The sequence below is a fragment of the Saccostrea cucullata genome, unplaced genomic scaffold (assembly GCF_032062105.1).
Source record: "Saccostrea cucullata isolate Sc308-1 unplaced genomic scaffold, CSIRO_AGI_Scuc_v1 ctg5698, whole genome shotgun sequence".
NCBI lineage: Eukaryota > Metazoa > Mollusca > Bivalvia > Ostreida > Ostreidae > Saccostrea > Saccostrea cuccullata.
This window is the reverse complement of record NW_026929584.1, coordinates 20,565-33,995: the sequence shown is the minus strand read 5'-3', so window position 1 is coordinate 33,995 and position 13,431 is coordinate 20,565. Positions and strand designations below refer to the sequence as shown.

At 32.7% G+C, this 13,431-nt stretch overlaps 2 protein-coding genes across 3 annotated transcripts; one reads left to right on the top strand and one right to left on the bottom strand.

Moving 5' to 3' along the window:
- The first annotated feature begins 371 nt into the window (after positions 1 to 371).
- On the top strand, positions 372 to 1,424 carry LOC134281306 (uncharacterized). Its single transcript, XM_062763793.1, has one exon. The coding sequence runs from the start codon at positions 372 to 374 to the stop codon at positions 1,422 to 1,424; it is 1,053 nt and encodes a 350-aa protein (XP_062619777.1).
- A 153-nt stretch (positions 1,425 to 1,577) lies between these two features.
- LOC134281304 (reticulocyte-binding protein homolog 2a-like) lies at positions 1,578 to 4,420 on the bottom strand. Of its 2 annotated transcripts, XM_062763791.1 has the most exons (5): positions 4,347 to 4,420; positions 3,518 to 3,642; positions 3,054 to 3,206; positions 2,654 to 2,829; positions 1,578 to 1,931 (listed from the first exon to the last, which is right to left on the bottom strand). In XM_062763791.1, the coding sequence occupies exons 2-5, from the start codon at positions 3,577 to 3,579 to the stop codon at positions 1,687 to 1,689; spliced, it is 636 nt and encodes a 211-aa protein (XP_062619775.1). In that variant the 5' UTR covers positions 3,580 to 3,642; positions 4,347 to 4,420; the 3' UTR covers positions 1,578 to 1,686. The 2 variants fall into 2 exon arrangements, with proteins under 2 accessions (XP_062619775.1, XP_062619774.1); XM_062763790.1 differs by lacking the exon at positions 4,347 to 4,420 and having other exon boundaries at positions 3,518 to 4,096.
- Positions 4,421 to 13,431: the final 9,011 nt, after the last annotated feature.

Sequence of the window (13,431 nt, the reverse complement as noted above, 5' to 3'; positions counted from 1 at the left end):
GAGATATTATCTTGTGAAAACGAGAAATTATCTTGTGAAAACGAGATATTATCTTGTGAAAACGAGAAATCATCTTGTGAAAACGAGATATTATCTTATGAAAACGAGATAATATCTTGAGAAAACGACTTATTCTCTTGTGAAAACGAAATAATGTCTTGTTAAAACGATATATTAGAGAGGTTGAGATTTTAAACGTGTACGCGTACGTGTACGTGTACGGATAATTAGACGTACACGTACACGTTTTCGTATTTTGTCTGTTGAGATTTTAATGACGTGTAACGAGAACGTGTACGATTATTTCGCGCACTTTATTTTCGATGTCTTCAGAAATGACGTCATTTTCGTCTATGACGTTTCCGTAAATAATGGCAGATGCTTTGGAAATTGCTTGTCTATGTGAAGACGATGATTTGCTGCTCATCTCTACAATTAAGGAAGACGATGTCAAAAGTCAACAGCTAAATCTAGAAAATTTATCTGAAGAAGCGTTTTATTCATTCTTTCGATTTCAAAAGAATGATATTTCTCGACTTTGCGAGGCACTGTCCCTTCCAGACAAATTCGTATGCCCGAATGGTACTCGGGTGGCTTCTACAGAGGGTGTCATGATACTGCTTCGGCGCTTGTCATATCCGAATAGGCTTGATGACATGAGACCATTGTTCAACCGTTCGAAGTCAGAACTTTCATACATTTCAAATACTGTTTTGGATTACTTGTACCACAAACATTCGGGTAAATTTAGTGACCTGAATCAAAGTTGGCTGGACGAAGAACACCTTCGAATGTATGCTGATGCCATATCAGATATTGGTGGACCTCTCCCCAACTGCTGGGGTTTCATAGATGGAACCTGGGGTTTCATAGATGGAACCGTCAGGCCGATATGTAGACCTTCGACGAACCAAAACTTAGTCTACAGTGGACACAAAAGGGTGCATGGATTAAAATTTCAATCTGTAGTCATACCTAATGGTTTAATCGCAAACATGTATGGCCCTATAGAGGCAAAGCGCCATGATTCTGCGATGCTACGTATGAGTGAACTACTTCCAAAACTTGAACAATGCATGACAATGAACGATGGTACAGTATTTTCTCTTTACGGCGATCTTGCTTATCCGTTGCGTGTGCACCTTATCACACCTTTCAAAGGAGCTGTTCTCAGCAATCAGGAAAGAATATTTAATTGTAGAATGTCAAAGCTCCGTTCTAGCGTTGAATGGACATTCGGAAAAATCCTCTCTCTGTTTGCTTTCGTTGACTATAAGAAAAATCAGAAACTATTTTTACAACCTGTGGCAAAGTACTATCTTGTAGCATCATTGCTCACAAATTGCCACACCTGTCTGTATGGTAGTGTTACGAGCGAGTACTTTAATCTTCCACCTCCTACACTTGAGGAATACATGGCATAAAGTGTATGTGATATCGCTGTACATTTTACGAACGGTTACATGGTTCTATTTATTCTAAAACAATGTATGTATATTGAAATAAAATTCTTTCGTTGTTATGCTTTTTATTGATTTCTTGTTCATGTTTTAAAAACATCAAGGAAATTTTAAGCATTTACATCGTATTTTATTACATGGCTAGCTAATTCCTATGATGATCTATTTAAATATAAATTATATAAATATTTTGAGAAAAGCTAGGTAAATGCTTAAGATAATCCATTTATTTATTTAAACATTTTGAGAAAAGTTCTAACATCATTGTGGTCTGCTGCTTTTCAGTCTCCAATCTTTGAAGCCTCTCCTGTTTCTCCAGTTCAAACCGCTCCTTCTCCAAATTTAGCTGCTCTCGACGGAGTGAAAATTCCTCATCTCTGGATTGTTTTTCCGTCTCTGCTTTTTCTTTCAAAAAGGATATCACACTTGAACACTTTCTAGGCATTTTACTGTTATTTCGCTGGTCCTCGTCTAAGTAAAAATCAAAACAAAATAATCGATTAAGACATACATATATCATCAACGGAAAATAATTTTTCATTCAAGAGATTTTTTTACCTTGTGATTACGCGAGACTAAGAAAGTCGGTAGGTTCCAGGTAGAAAAATATTTTAGCTGGCGGCCGCCGATAAATAGATTAACTACATATATGTAGATTGAATAGTTAACCTGCGGTCTTGGGGACCGCCAGAAGTTATATGGGTGCCGCCAGTTATTTAAGTGGCGGCCGCCAGAATATTTTTACCTGGCTCTAACCAGCTTCCTTGCAAGAAATTAATTCTCGTAAAATAGTAAAAAATTTATACAGCAATTACTTCAATTTGCTAAAAGTTTGTCAAAAGAGTAAATGTCGAGACGTCAGTCTCGCAAAAATTTAGTGATCATACATAAAGATTGTTAACATACCATTTTTAAAGTTATTTCAGTTAATGGACTTTTATATCAAAAGCAACTAGCTAGTATGAATTTATCCTTGGATTTGAACGGAAGAAATAATTATGTAAAACACAACTATATGTAAATGGCAACGTTCACAGAGATTTATCTTAATTATATGAAATAAAGTTACAAGAACTGTATGCGCATGTAAACAAAAAATATATTAATTACGTCATTCTCTCTCTCTCTCTCTCTCTCTCTCTCTCTCTCTCTCTCTCTCTCTCTCTCTCTCTCTCTCTGAAAAAAAACCTCACCACTTTTGGATGGTGTCAGGTTCTCGAGTGCCCGTTTACGAAGACTCTTGCACATGCTCTCTTCTTTTACTGCTTTGGATTTATCTTCCCTTTTTTTCTCCTCTTCATCGTTCGCTAATTCTATTATTTCATCCAAAAGCATTTCTTTCTCTCCATAGGTTTCATCTACACCAGATCTACAGTGATAATAACATTGCAAAAATACAATGTGTTAATGATTTCAAATTAAAGTCTAAAAAGTAAATTCAAATTCTGAGTTAAGAAACAATATATTTAGATACGTAGAACTTCTAAAGTTCTGTACATTACAGGTATGAAATGAACAGGAATAAAGACAAGCTTATTACATAATAACAATGTACATTCTTAACATGCTTAATTTAGATAATTTGCTGCATACTTTTTGAGAGAGGAGCTGTTAAACTTCTTCCTTTGGTCTATAAGAAGAAGAGTCCTTTCTCTAACCCTTCGTGCATCGATATTCCGGGACATAACTGATGAAATATCTGCCCATTTGCCCCTTTCTTTGAAAGGGTTCCTGCTGATAACCTCTCTAAAGACAAGTTAGAACAAAAAAAAAATGATTTACTTAACTAAAACTTTAAAAATATATATTTATATTTTTCAGACAATGTATTACATTTATCAATTCCTTTTTAAAAAAATTAGTGAAAGTAAAAAACACATAGATTAGAAACTTAAATAAATACGGTAGAAAAATTATTTCAAGGGTAAAAATAAAAATTTTGGTAAAACACATCTTTGACATTTGTCTAAAATGTTACAGTAGTAAAACTTAGGTATGTTTTTTCTGTTCGTTAGAAACTTGAATTGTTTTCTTTTTTAACTTTAAGTAATTCTTACCTCAAAAGTTTTATGTCGTCTTGCTCTGAAAACCTAAATTGTTTTTTCCTTCCCGAATCCATGGTTAGATATACACCTTTTTGCACGTGATTGACTGAATGTACATATAACAGGCCCAATATCGGCTGAAAAAAAATCGTGGAAACCATTTTACTTAAAAGTACATTTAGAAATTGAACTTGAAATGTTACCTTTGAAAAGATTTAAGTATATATGTCATGTATATGATCCATATTCGATATATTCCGGAAAGCTTCTATTAATGTACTGTAGTATGAAAATACGATGCGCTTTCTAAGTGTGCGACAGCTACGCAAGTTAGTAAACTGTTACCCCCCCCTTTTTTTTTTAGAGTTTGAGGTCCTGGCCAATCAAAGTTTCACTGTTTACCAGGAGGTAAGAGATAAATATAATTTTAAGTTTAATTACTAAACGTTGGGAAAGTTAACTCCTGTTTGGATGTTTTGCTTCGCGAAAAAAAATCAGTAATAAATACCCCCACCCCCCTCTAGTGCCACTTAACTTATTGGTATTTTTAAAAAGTAGGAGATAATTGGAACTGAATAGTAAAATAATAAAAAAAAAATGAAAAGTAAACCTCATACAAGTAATAAAATCCCTGCTAAACGTGTCTTCATTTAGTGAGAGGTGATCGGGGTCTTTATTTCAACATTCAAGTTTTATGACACCATTTTGACTTGAGTTTGTAAATAAAACAACTTTAAAACACGTAGTTATGAAACTAAATATCCCGAATAAAGTATAACAATCAAAATTTCATACATGAATAGACGTATTTTTCTTATAAAAGCTACAAGTTTGTACTTACGTGTAGACGCCGCCCTACAAGTTTCAGGAACGTGTAGAGAACTTATCATCACTAAAACTGATGACGTAATACGCGAGGAATTTAGGGGATTCCCCTACTAGACGTACACGTACACGTACACGTATGAAATCTCAACCTCTCTATTATCTTGTGAAGATGAGATAATATTTTGTGAAAACGAGATGTTATCTTATGAAAACGAGATAATATCTTGTGAAAACGAGTTTTCTATTATGTCATGAAAACGGAATACTATCTCGTGAAAACGAGATATTATCTTGTGAAAACGACATATTATCTTGTGAAAACAATATATCTTATGAAAACGACATATTATCTTGTGAAAACAATTAAGTATAATAAGTCGTCTTCACAAGATAATATATCGTTTTCACAAGATAATATATCGTTTTCACAAGATATATTATCTCGTTTTCACAAGAAATTTTCTCGTTTTAACAAGATATTATTTCGTTTTCACAAGATAATTATCTCGTTTTTACAAGATATTATCTCGTTTTCACAAGATAATATCTCGTTTTCACAAGAGAATATCTCGTTTTCATAGGAGAATATCTCGTTTTCACAAGATAATATCTCGTTTTCACAAGATATTATCTCGTTTTCACAAGATGAGTCGTGTTAAGGAATCTCATTTTCACAAGATAATAATTATGTCGTTTTCAAAAGATAATTTTTTTCTGGTATTAAAAAAAAATAATTGCGTGTCCTAAATATACCACCGTACCTCAGATATACGTATCGAGAAATAAATTTATAATTTTCACTATAATTGTATTTTTAATCTGATTCGTTTCTCCAGATTTCGATGAAGAGAGACATCAATATTGACTATCTATGTTTAAGTTTATTAAACACAAAGAATACAAATGAATGCAGTACATTGAATAATATATTATTTTGAGAAAAGGTTCATTCACCCTTCATTTGTTATCAGTTTTACTTGAATACATTTCTGTGGCATGATTATTTTAGAATCAATTTTGAAAACCAGTACATGTATTTAATTGTCAAATTATGAAAAACCATGTCGAATGAAGTTGCGCATGTGAGTTAAGGCTACATATGGAAATTTCTATACAAAATATCTAATTAAATTCCATAATTGCTCTACCCACCGCACAGAAAATGCTAAGACTTGTTTTCTAATACATTCTTGGTACACACGACATGAGATAGCCAGTACACATTATGACGTCATATTATGACGTCATCGACCTGTACTACACAAGTTTATAAGAAACATCAACAAAATCGCTTCGGCGCAAGGGCATACCTTACTTTGTTTTACATAAACAAGGTATCAAAAGACGCAGGATATTCCAAGGATTTACGATATTGCTGCACAAATGTCGGCAGTGCAATTGGTTACTTACTATTCGTGCATTTTTAAGTTTTAACAGGGTAAAAATTCACTGTCCAGGGTAAGTTTCCTAAAATTTTTATCAATTGAGAAAGTGCATAGGATTTGTGCAGCAATTTTATTAATTTTTAGAATATTCACCTTAATATTATACATTGTTTATTTTAAATTAGATAGGATAGGCCCTTGCGCCAACGTGATTTTGTTTATATGATTTAATACCTTGAATGGGAGAGAACAATGACGTCATAATATGACGTCATAATGTGCACTTGCATTAATAAACTGTGGGTACTGAGTATGTATCAGAAAATCAATTTGAACCTTTTCTGTACATAAAATATACAAATTATGAATTTTCGTTAGCTTATTTGCATAAAAATATACATATTTAGCCTTAACTCACTTGCGTGGTGAAGCTTACAGTACCGACCGGACACAACCTAACACCAGAGGTTCACGGGTTCGCTCGGGGTCCGCTTCGGGTTCGCTTTCAGAAATTTTGGGACCGCTCCGGGTGCGCTTTGGGTTCGCTCCGGGTTCGCTCCGCGTTCGCTCGGGGTCAGCTCTGGGTCCGCTAGAGCGAACCCGGTGTTCGCTTCCTGGGACCGCTTTACGAACTGATGCGTGAAGCGGACCCCGCTTTAATCTCACCGCCAGTAAGCCCCGCCCCTTGTATATTCCAATACAGTAATGGTATTGTGGATCGATCATTGTTGTTTATGCGACGATGCGGACATGTACACTGTACATGTAAACAGTGACATTATGGAGAACATTGATAAATTTTCTGAAATTAAACTGTTTATTAGACGTAGATTTACATGTACATGAATAATTGATTTCCTTGATTTCTCTATCCCGAGAAATTCAAACTATTTAACAGCGGGTAATAAGGCATTTATTTTTCGTAAGTTATGACGAGAAAACAAAAAAGAAGAGGAAGAAAAGAGTGTTGAATTGATTTTCAGTGTATCGAATGGTGTACATGTACAAGTGAAACTGACGAAAGAAATTTAAACGGAATACCTTTTAAATTCAGGCTTTATATAGTTTAAAAATACATTTGTTATTCCTTACGTTTTGCTAAATCGTAGTTTGAATGTTTACTAAACACGTGAATTATGATATCGCATCTATAAATTACATGTAACCTTTTGTACATCTGATATATTCAGACTTTATTTATAGTAGTTACACATTAAAAGTTCGTAATAAATATTTACCGGACATTTTCTAAAAAAAAAATTTCACTGTATATTAGAGCTTTTTCAAGGTCAAAATTTTGGAGCGAGAATGATTTTTATCAGAATAAAGAAAAAGGCAAATAATAATTGTTCTCCCGACCCGATAAGAATATATAAATATATGCCCCCTATTTCACACACACATTGTCTTTAAAAAATTCTAATTATTTAATTATTGTATTTATGATTTCTCAATTTACGTGTTACATCAAATTATTCAAAATTTACATCAAAATTATTAATCTTCTTAGTCTTCTTCATGTTCTTGGGCATGAAAAAAAATGCGTGTATATAAAAATCTTCCTTCTGGATGCACAGATTGAAGTTATTCCGCCCTTATGGTATTATCAAACTGGAATGAATTCACCAGAATGAACGTGAATTAGACCCAATTCCTGATGATTTATTTATTCTTTCAACTTAGTGTAACTCTACAGTTAGTTTGCGTTACCATCTTTCGAACAACCCACGTAACTATGCATTGTTTAACGCCTTTATTAATTTTTTTTCCCAATAATTAGTCCTAAAACATCTCAAAATTTATAATAGATTATAATTCATATGTTAAAATATCCCTTCTATATTATGTTTCTCTGATTATTCTTTGTCAAGTATAGTAAAGCATTTTGAGAGAATGAAACAATGTACGATTTACTAAATGTCGTGATTAATTAGCGTAATTAATTAGTTCAATTATGTAAATCGCACTTCATCTGAGTATACCCCGATAAACCAAACGTACTTTAAAGCGGTTTGGATTTCTTTCTTTATTTAATAGTAATTGTATAAATTTCCAATTCAACTTTAGATGATGAAATTTTACAATAATTGTCGAAGATCAACTATATTTCTTTTCTCCGCTTTTTGTCAGTAAGAATTGTAACATCAATTGATTTCCATTTTTATGCATTGACTGATGTATTTACCCAATTTATTTAATTAATTGCTTTAATAAAAAAGAAATTAAATATTATATAAATATAAAGTACAACCCGGAGAATTAAAATAAATAATTATTTAATAATATTTTAATTATTACAATAGATTAACAAAGTACATTCACACGTTTTACTTGTATGTACAGTGCTTGGATTTATGTCGAATTAAATCAATACGTTCGATCTTATATCCCAATCGACAGATCAATATGCTATTTTGATTGGTTGATGCGCTGATTGGTTAATCGCTAATCCTGATTGACAGCTCTGTAAAGAAATACACAACCCGCGTTCGCTCTCTGGGACCGCTACTGAATTTGGGGTTCGCTCTCTGGGTCCGCTTCGGGTTCGCTCGGGGTCCGCTACGGGTTCGCTTTGGGTGCGCTCCGGGTTCGCTCGGGGTCAGCCCTAGCGGACCCCTAGCGAACCCGGAGCGGACCCAGAGAGCGAACCCGGGGTCCGCTCTGGGTTCGCTTTCTGTTAGGTTGTGTCCGGTCGGTACTGTATGTTTGTAAAATTCTAAATGACGCAATACTTCATTTTGTAGTCTGTCTGTCTGTCCGTCTATCTGTAAATATTTTTAAATGCTACTACTCCTTTGGTCTGATTTCAATATAACTTAGCACACAAAGATACTTAATTTCTGCGTCGGTTTTTTTATTTTTGCCTTAGTTACTAAAGATAGAAATAATGTAATAAAATTTTACTTATCCAACATTTTTGTCTGATTTCTAAATAACTTAGCTCACATGTAGACTACACTTAAAGATATAGGTATTTGATTTCGATCAATGATGTTGCCGTTGTTACTAAAATAGAAATTTCTGTGAAATTCATTCAAAATGCTACAGCTCTTACAGTTTTAGTCAGATTGTAATATAATGTGGCATGCAAGTAGACTATACTGGCATATACTATTATCAGTTTCGTGTTTTTGAGTGTGTTGAATGACGTTGCCATGGTAACTAAAATTGAAAATTCTGTAAAATTTTATTGAAAGCTATTACTACAGTTATAGTTTTATTGCAATCTTGCCACAAAAATAGACTTAATTAAGGACTGTCATTCTATTTATTGCTTTTTATAAATTTTAAGCCCCAATTGCTACTTTTTTCTTCTTTTATTATAAGTAAGTACAAACGAGTAGAGCTACAGTCTCGACAGAGATATATTTTTTTCTTTCGATATATTAGACTAAATTTACATCTGACTAATATTAAAATGAAATAGATTAAAATAAATAGTTCTTTTTGTTCGGTACAAGAGATACCCTTTCTATTAATGCATGTACTAGTATTCATTTCTTGTACATTATTTCTTTTAGAAAAATGGTCCTTTTCCTAAAAACAATGTTGGAACCTTTTTCTTAATCTTAACCTTGAAATGTAATGAAATATTAGGAATAGGAATTAAAACATAATTACATCAAAGTTTCAAAGTCTTTACTATTTTTAATTAAATTCTAAAGTTTTCACTGTAGTAAATCAAAGTTTCAAACTTTTTACTACAGCAAATCAAAGTTCCAAAGTTTTTACTATTAATAGTAAATTTTAGTTTTAAATGTTTACTTTGGTACTATAGTTAACTAAAGTTTACTAAAGTTTACTGTTGTATTTTTAAGGATATGTTCGTTTTTTTACGCCACTCGTGAAAAAACACTACAAATTTCAGTTTGTCGTCCAATGTAACATCACCAACTTTCTCATCAAAATAAAACAAAAAAGCCGATCAAACTACGCTGTAGTTTAATGGATATTTTCAATTGGGGATGGGAAAGGGGTTATTTACATTAATAAATATTTTATGTTGGTTAAGGTAGGATTCTTCTCACATTTCTTGTATTTAAATTTAAAAATTAATGAAATGTTCATAGAATCAAGAGGACAATATTTTTGATGGTATCAGTTAGAATAAATTTGACCGTTTAATATTAGAGGCAAGGTCAGTTCAAGGTCATTAACTTTTTCCTGGACATTAAGGTCAGACGGCACGTTCCTTAATAATATGCTATAAGATACATGTTTTGTATTTCTTGGAATAAGATAAATAATATTCATATTTGGCATTCTCTTCTGATTTCTACAATGTTTTAAAATATAGGTACACCAAAAATGGTGAGATAGGCCGTTCAGAGGATTATCCATAAGGGTTATATAAGAAATATGAACCTTTGGTATATTGTCCAAATGGCTGGTAAGGTAACCTTATGTTTTGCGAGGAATCTTGTTTAAGTACCTATTCTTCAATGAAAATCTCTTAAGAAAAAAAAATATATTTTTGAGGAACGTGTCGTCTGACCTTAACATGAATTTAAAACCAGAATTCTTTGTCAAGACTGTAGCTCTACTGGTTTGTACTTATTACAAAACATGAAAAAAGAAGCCATTACCACCAGACCAAAACTGTAGAAGGAGTAGCGTTTTAAAAGAAATTTCACAGAAATTTCTATTTTTACTAATCATGGCAACCTTGTTCATCAAAATCAAACTCTGATGCACTATTTTATGTATTTTAGTGTAGTTTACTGGCGTGATTTATACTGAAATCCGACAAAAATTGTAGGAAAGGTAATGTTTTAGTGTTATTTTTAGTAAACATGGCAACACTGTTCATCGAAATCAAAAACCGATGAAATATTCTATGTATCTTTGTGTAGTATATTTGTGTGCCAAGTAATACTGAAATCAGACAAAAACTGTAGGAGGAGTAGCGTTTTTTAAAAAAAAAATTGTTTAAAGACCGACAGACAGCTAGACGGACGGACGCATTACTATAGCATACGCTCAGCTCTTCTAGTATCTGACCAGTAGAGCTAAAAATTACTGTTTCCAATAATGCAATCCCTACTAGTAGTTCAAAAGATTATTATTTGTTTTATTTTTGCACAAAACGATACTACCATATAGGGCCTATAAGATGATATTACCAAATTGACATGGGTAATTTAAATAAAATGGATATATGCTAATCCGAATATCCTCTATTTTTCTTAAATTTTTAGGATTTATTTGTTATTTCTATATGCTTCCTATACATGTATTTAAAGTTTTCCAATTTTCACGTATAGTAAAGTTGGCACATAAAAGTACAAAATGATACAAAAACTAATAGTTTTTAACGTTTACTAAGAAAACACATTTTACGGATTTTTGGATCAAATCTGTACTTGGATTTGAAGCATTTAAAAGCAAACAGTTCTAGTATGTGTGAAAAATCTTATTTATTTAAAATATTTTGAAACTTTAGTCCCTTATTATTAATTTAACTTACATTTGAAAATTTCGTCTAGTTTTGTTCTATAATAATTTTGAGAGGCAGAAAAGAAGTTATTTTCATACGCCGCCATAAGGCCAAAAATAAATCCCCTGCTAGTTTTCAAACGCAGTTTACCATTTCTATTTCAAGTTGTATAATTGTGATGAGGAAAGAAAATTATGGTCTTTTAAACCGCTTATATCTAAATATACCGGTATGACATATCAGTGAAGATAAATATTTACATTCGCTGTGTTTTTCTAGTAAGATTACTGTGAAATTGATTTGAAAAACATTTTCGTGTATACTCACGCGTAGAAATATATACACGGAGAAACGTGCGTTAACGTGACGTCACAATGAGACTACAGCGACGTTAGTAAAATGCAATAATATAGGACAGCGAGAAATTCAAATATTGAGTATATTTTAGTTGCCTCCAAACAGGTTAAATGTAAATATAAGGAATGTTTTTCAGTTTAGTGTGAATTATTGGTGTGTGAGTCACACAGACTTGCACATAGGCATATTTTTCATGAAGCGCTAGCATTTGACATCTAATTATGTAGGGCCAAGAATGCCATGCCTTAAATACCAAGAGTCCAAGCATTTCAAAGCATTGTACTTTATGTTTGGAATAATTAGAAACAATAATGTCTTATATTATTCAAAAGTTGTTAATTCTATTCCTTACTAGAAAGATTTCAGTCTGTCTCCACTGCAATTGTCAGTAAATTAAAGAATGATCTATTTCGGTGTACATGTACAATTCATACTCGTCTGTTAGTCGGTTCTGCTTTATCCAAGAGTCCCAGGGGCCACATCAATCACCTGAGCAATTGTCTAGGAAAAAATTCATATCAGATCAGAACTGAAAGTTTACTGGGGGTAGGGGTGGGGAAGGGGGCTTGAATTTTAACCTCCAAGGGGATCATGATTTGAACAAACTTGAATCTACACTACCTGAGGATGATTCCCTATAAATATCACTAAGCATGGCTTTGAAGTACTTGAAAAGAAGATTTTAAAAGGTTTCCCTATATATACCTATGTAAAATTTTTATCTGCCATTTGGCCCAACCCTACTCCCGGGGGTCATGATTTGAACAAATTTGAATCGACACTACCTGAGGATGATTCATCATGAGTTTCATGCTTCCTGGCCTAGTGGTTCTTGAGAAAAAGATTTTAAAAGATCTTTCCTATATATTCCTATGTAAAAATAATTCCAATTCTTTAGAAAACTTGAGTTTTCAATTTTTACCCCAGTTTCAATTTTTAGAAAATCGGGGGCAAAATTTGTATTATAACCATACGTTGTTCTTTTCAGTAATTCTTGATTTTTACCCCTTGAAAGAGAACGTGACCCTTCTTTTGAAAAAACTTGAATCATTCTTACCAGAAGATGCATTGTTGCGAGGTTGGTTGAAATATGCACAATGGTTTTAGTGAAGAAGTTAAAAATGTTCAAAGTTTACAAACGGTCAGATTGATGACTGACAAAATGTGGTAAAAAATTCAGAAAGAAACTATATGAGCTATAAACATGATTACGGGTATTTGGAAAGAATTACAGTATTTAAAAGGCAGTTTTTTTCAAGCATTGTTTTCAGAAGCTGAAAATGATTGACCTGTAACCATGTTGAAAAAAAAAACCCTGCACATTTCAGAAAAAAACAGTTTGATAATAAATAGCGATGGTATTTAGAAGAGCAAATTATAGCTAAACTGGTATAGTTAATTGAACAACAGAGCTAATCAATTTTAGAAGCTCAACCCTTTTCAAATATCCATTGAGTAATAAACATGTACATGCATATTGTGCTTTTAAGTCATTTCTCTGTTTGTTGCTATTCAACTTTCCCTCTCGAGAATTTTAACTAATATGGAGACATCACCACTTGCAAATAATAAAGACAAATAAGATTTGTAATTTACATTCATTTTAGGACTTTTCAACCATTAAGGCAAACAGAGATGACTCCTTACCCTCGCCCCTTCCCCTTCCAGACCCCTGTTTGTTCATGTTCGCAAACTACTACTTTGTTTTGACTTTTTAAAAAATGTGAATGTATACAAATAGCTTAATGGTCCATCTCTACGAATAAGTTTCTATCAGCACATGGTGGTATGACTGAGCACAAGGAATGTTTAACACTCTATGGCACCTAATCCCATCTCTGATGTTTTTACAAGTTTGTCTTCAATCCTTTTGAGATTAACTCATGTCCGTTAATTGATCTCTAAATTGTTTTACAATG

Bases quoted from the DNA above. Each gene is read 5' to 3' on its own strand.
- LOC134281306 (XM_062763793.1), top strand. From the start codon at position 372: ATGGCAGATGCTTTGGAAATTGCTTGTCTATGTGAAGACGATGATTTG.
- LOC134281304 (XM_062763790.1), bottom strand. From the start codon at position 3,666: ATGGTTTCCACGATTTTTTTTCAGCCGATATTGGGCCTGTTATATGTA. The intron at 2,830-3,053 runs GTATGCAGCAAA...TTATCACTGTAG, and splicing joins AACAGCTCCTCTCTCAAAAA to ATCTGGTGTAGATGAAACCT. The intron at 1,932-2,653 runs GTGAGGTTTTTT...ATTTTTACTTAG, and splicing joins CCTGACACCATCCAAAAGTG to ACGAGGACCAGCGAAATAAC.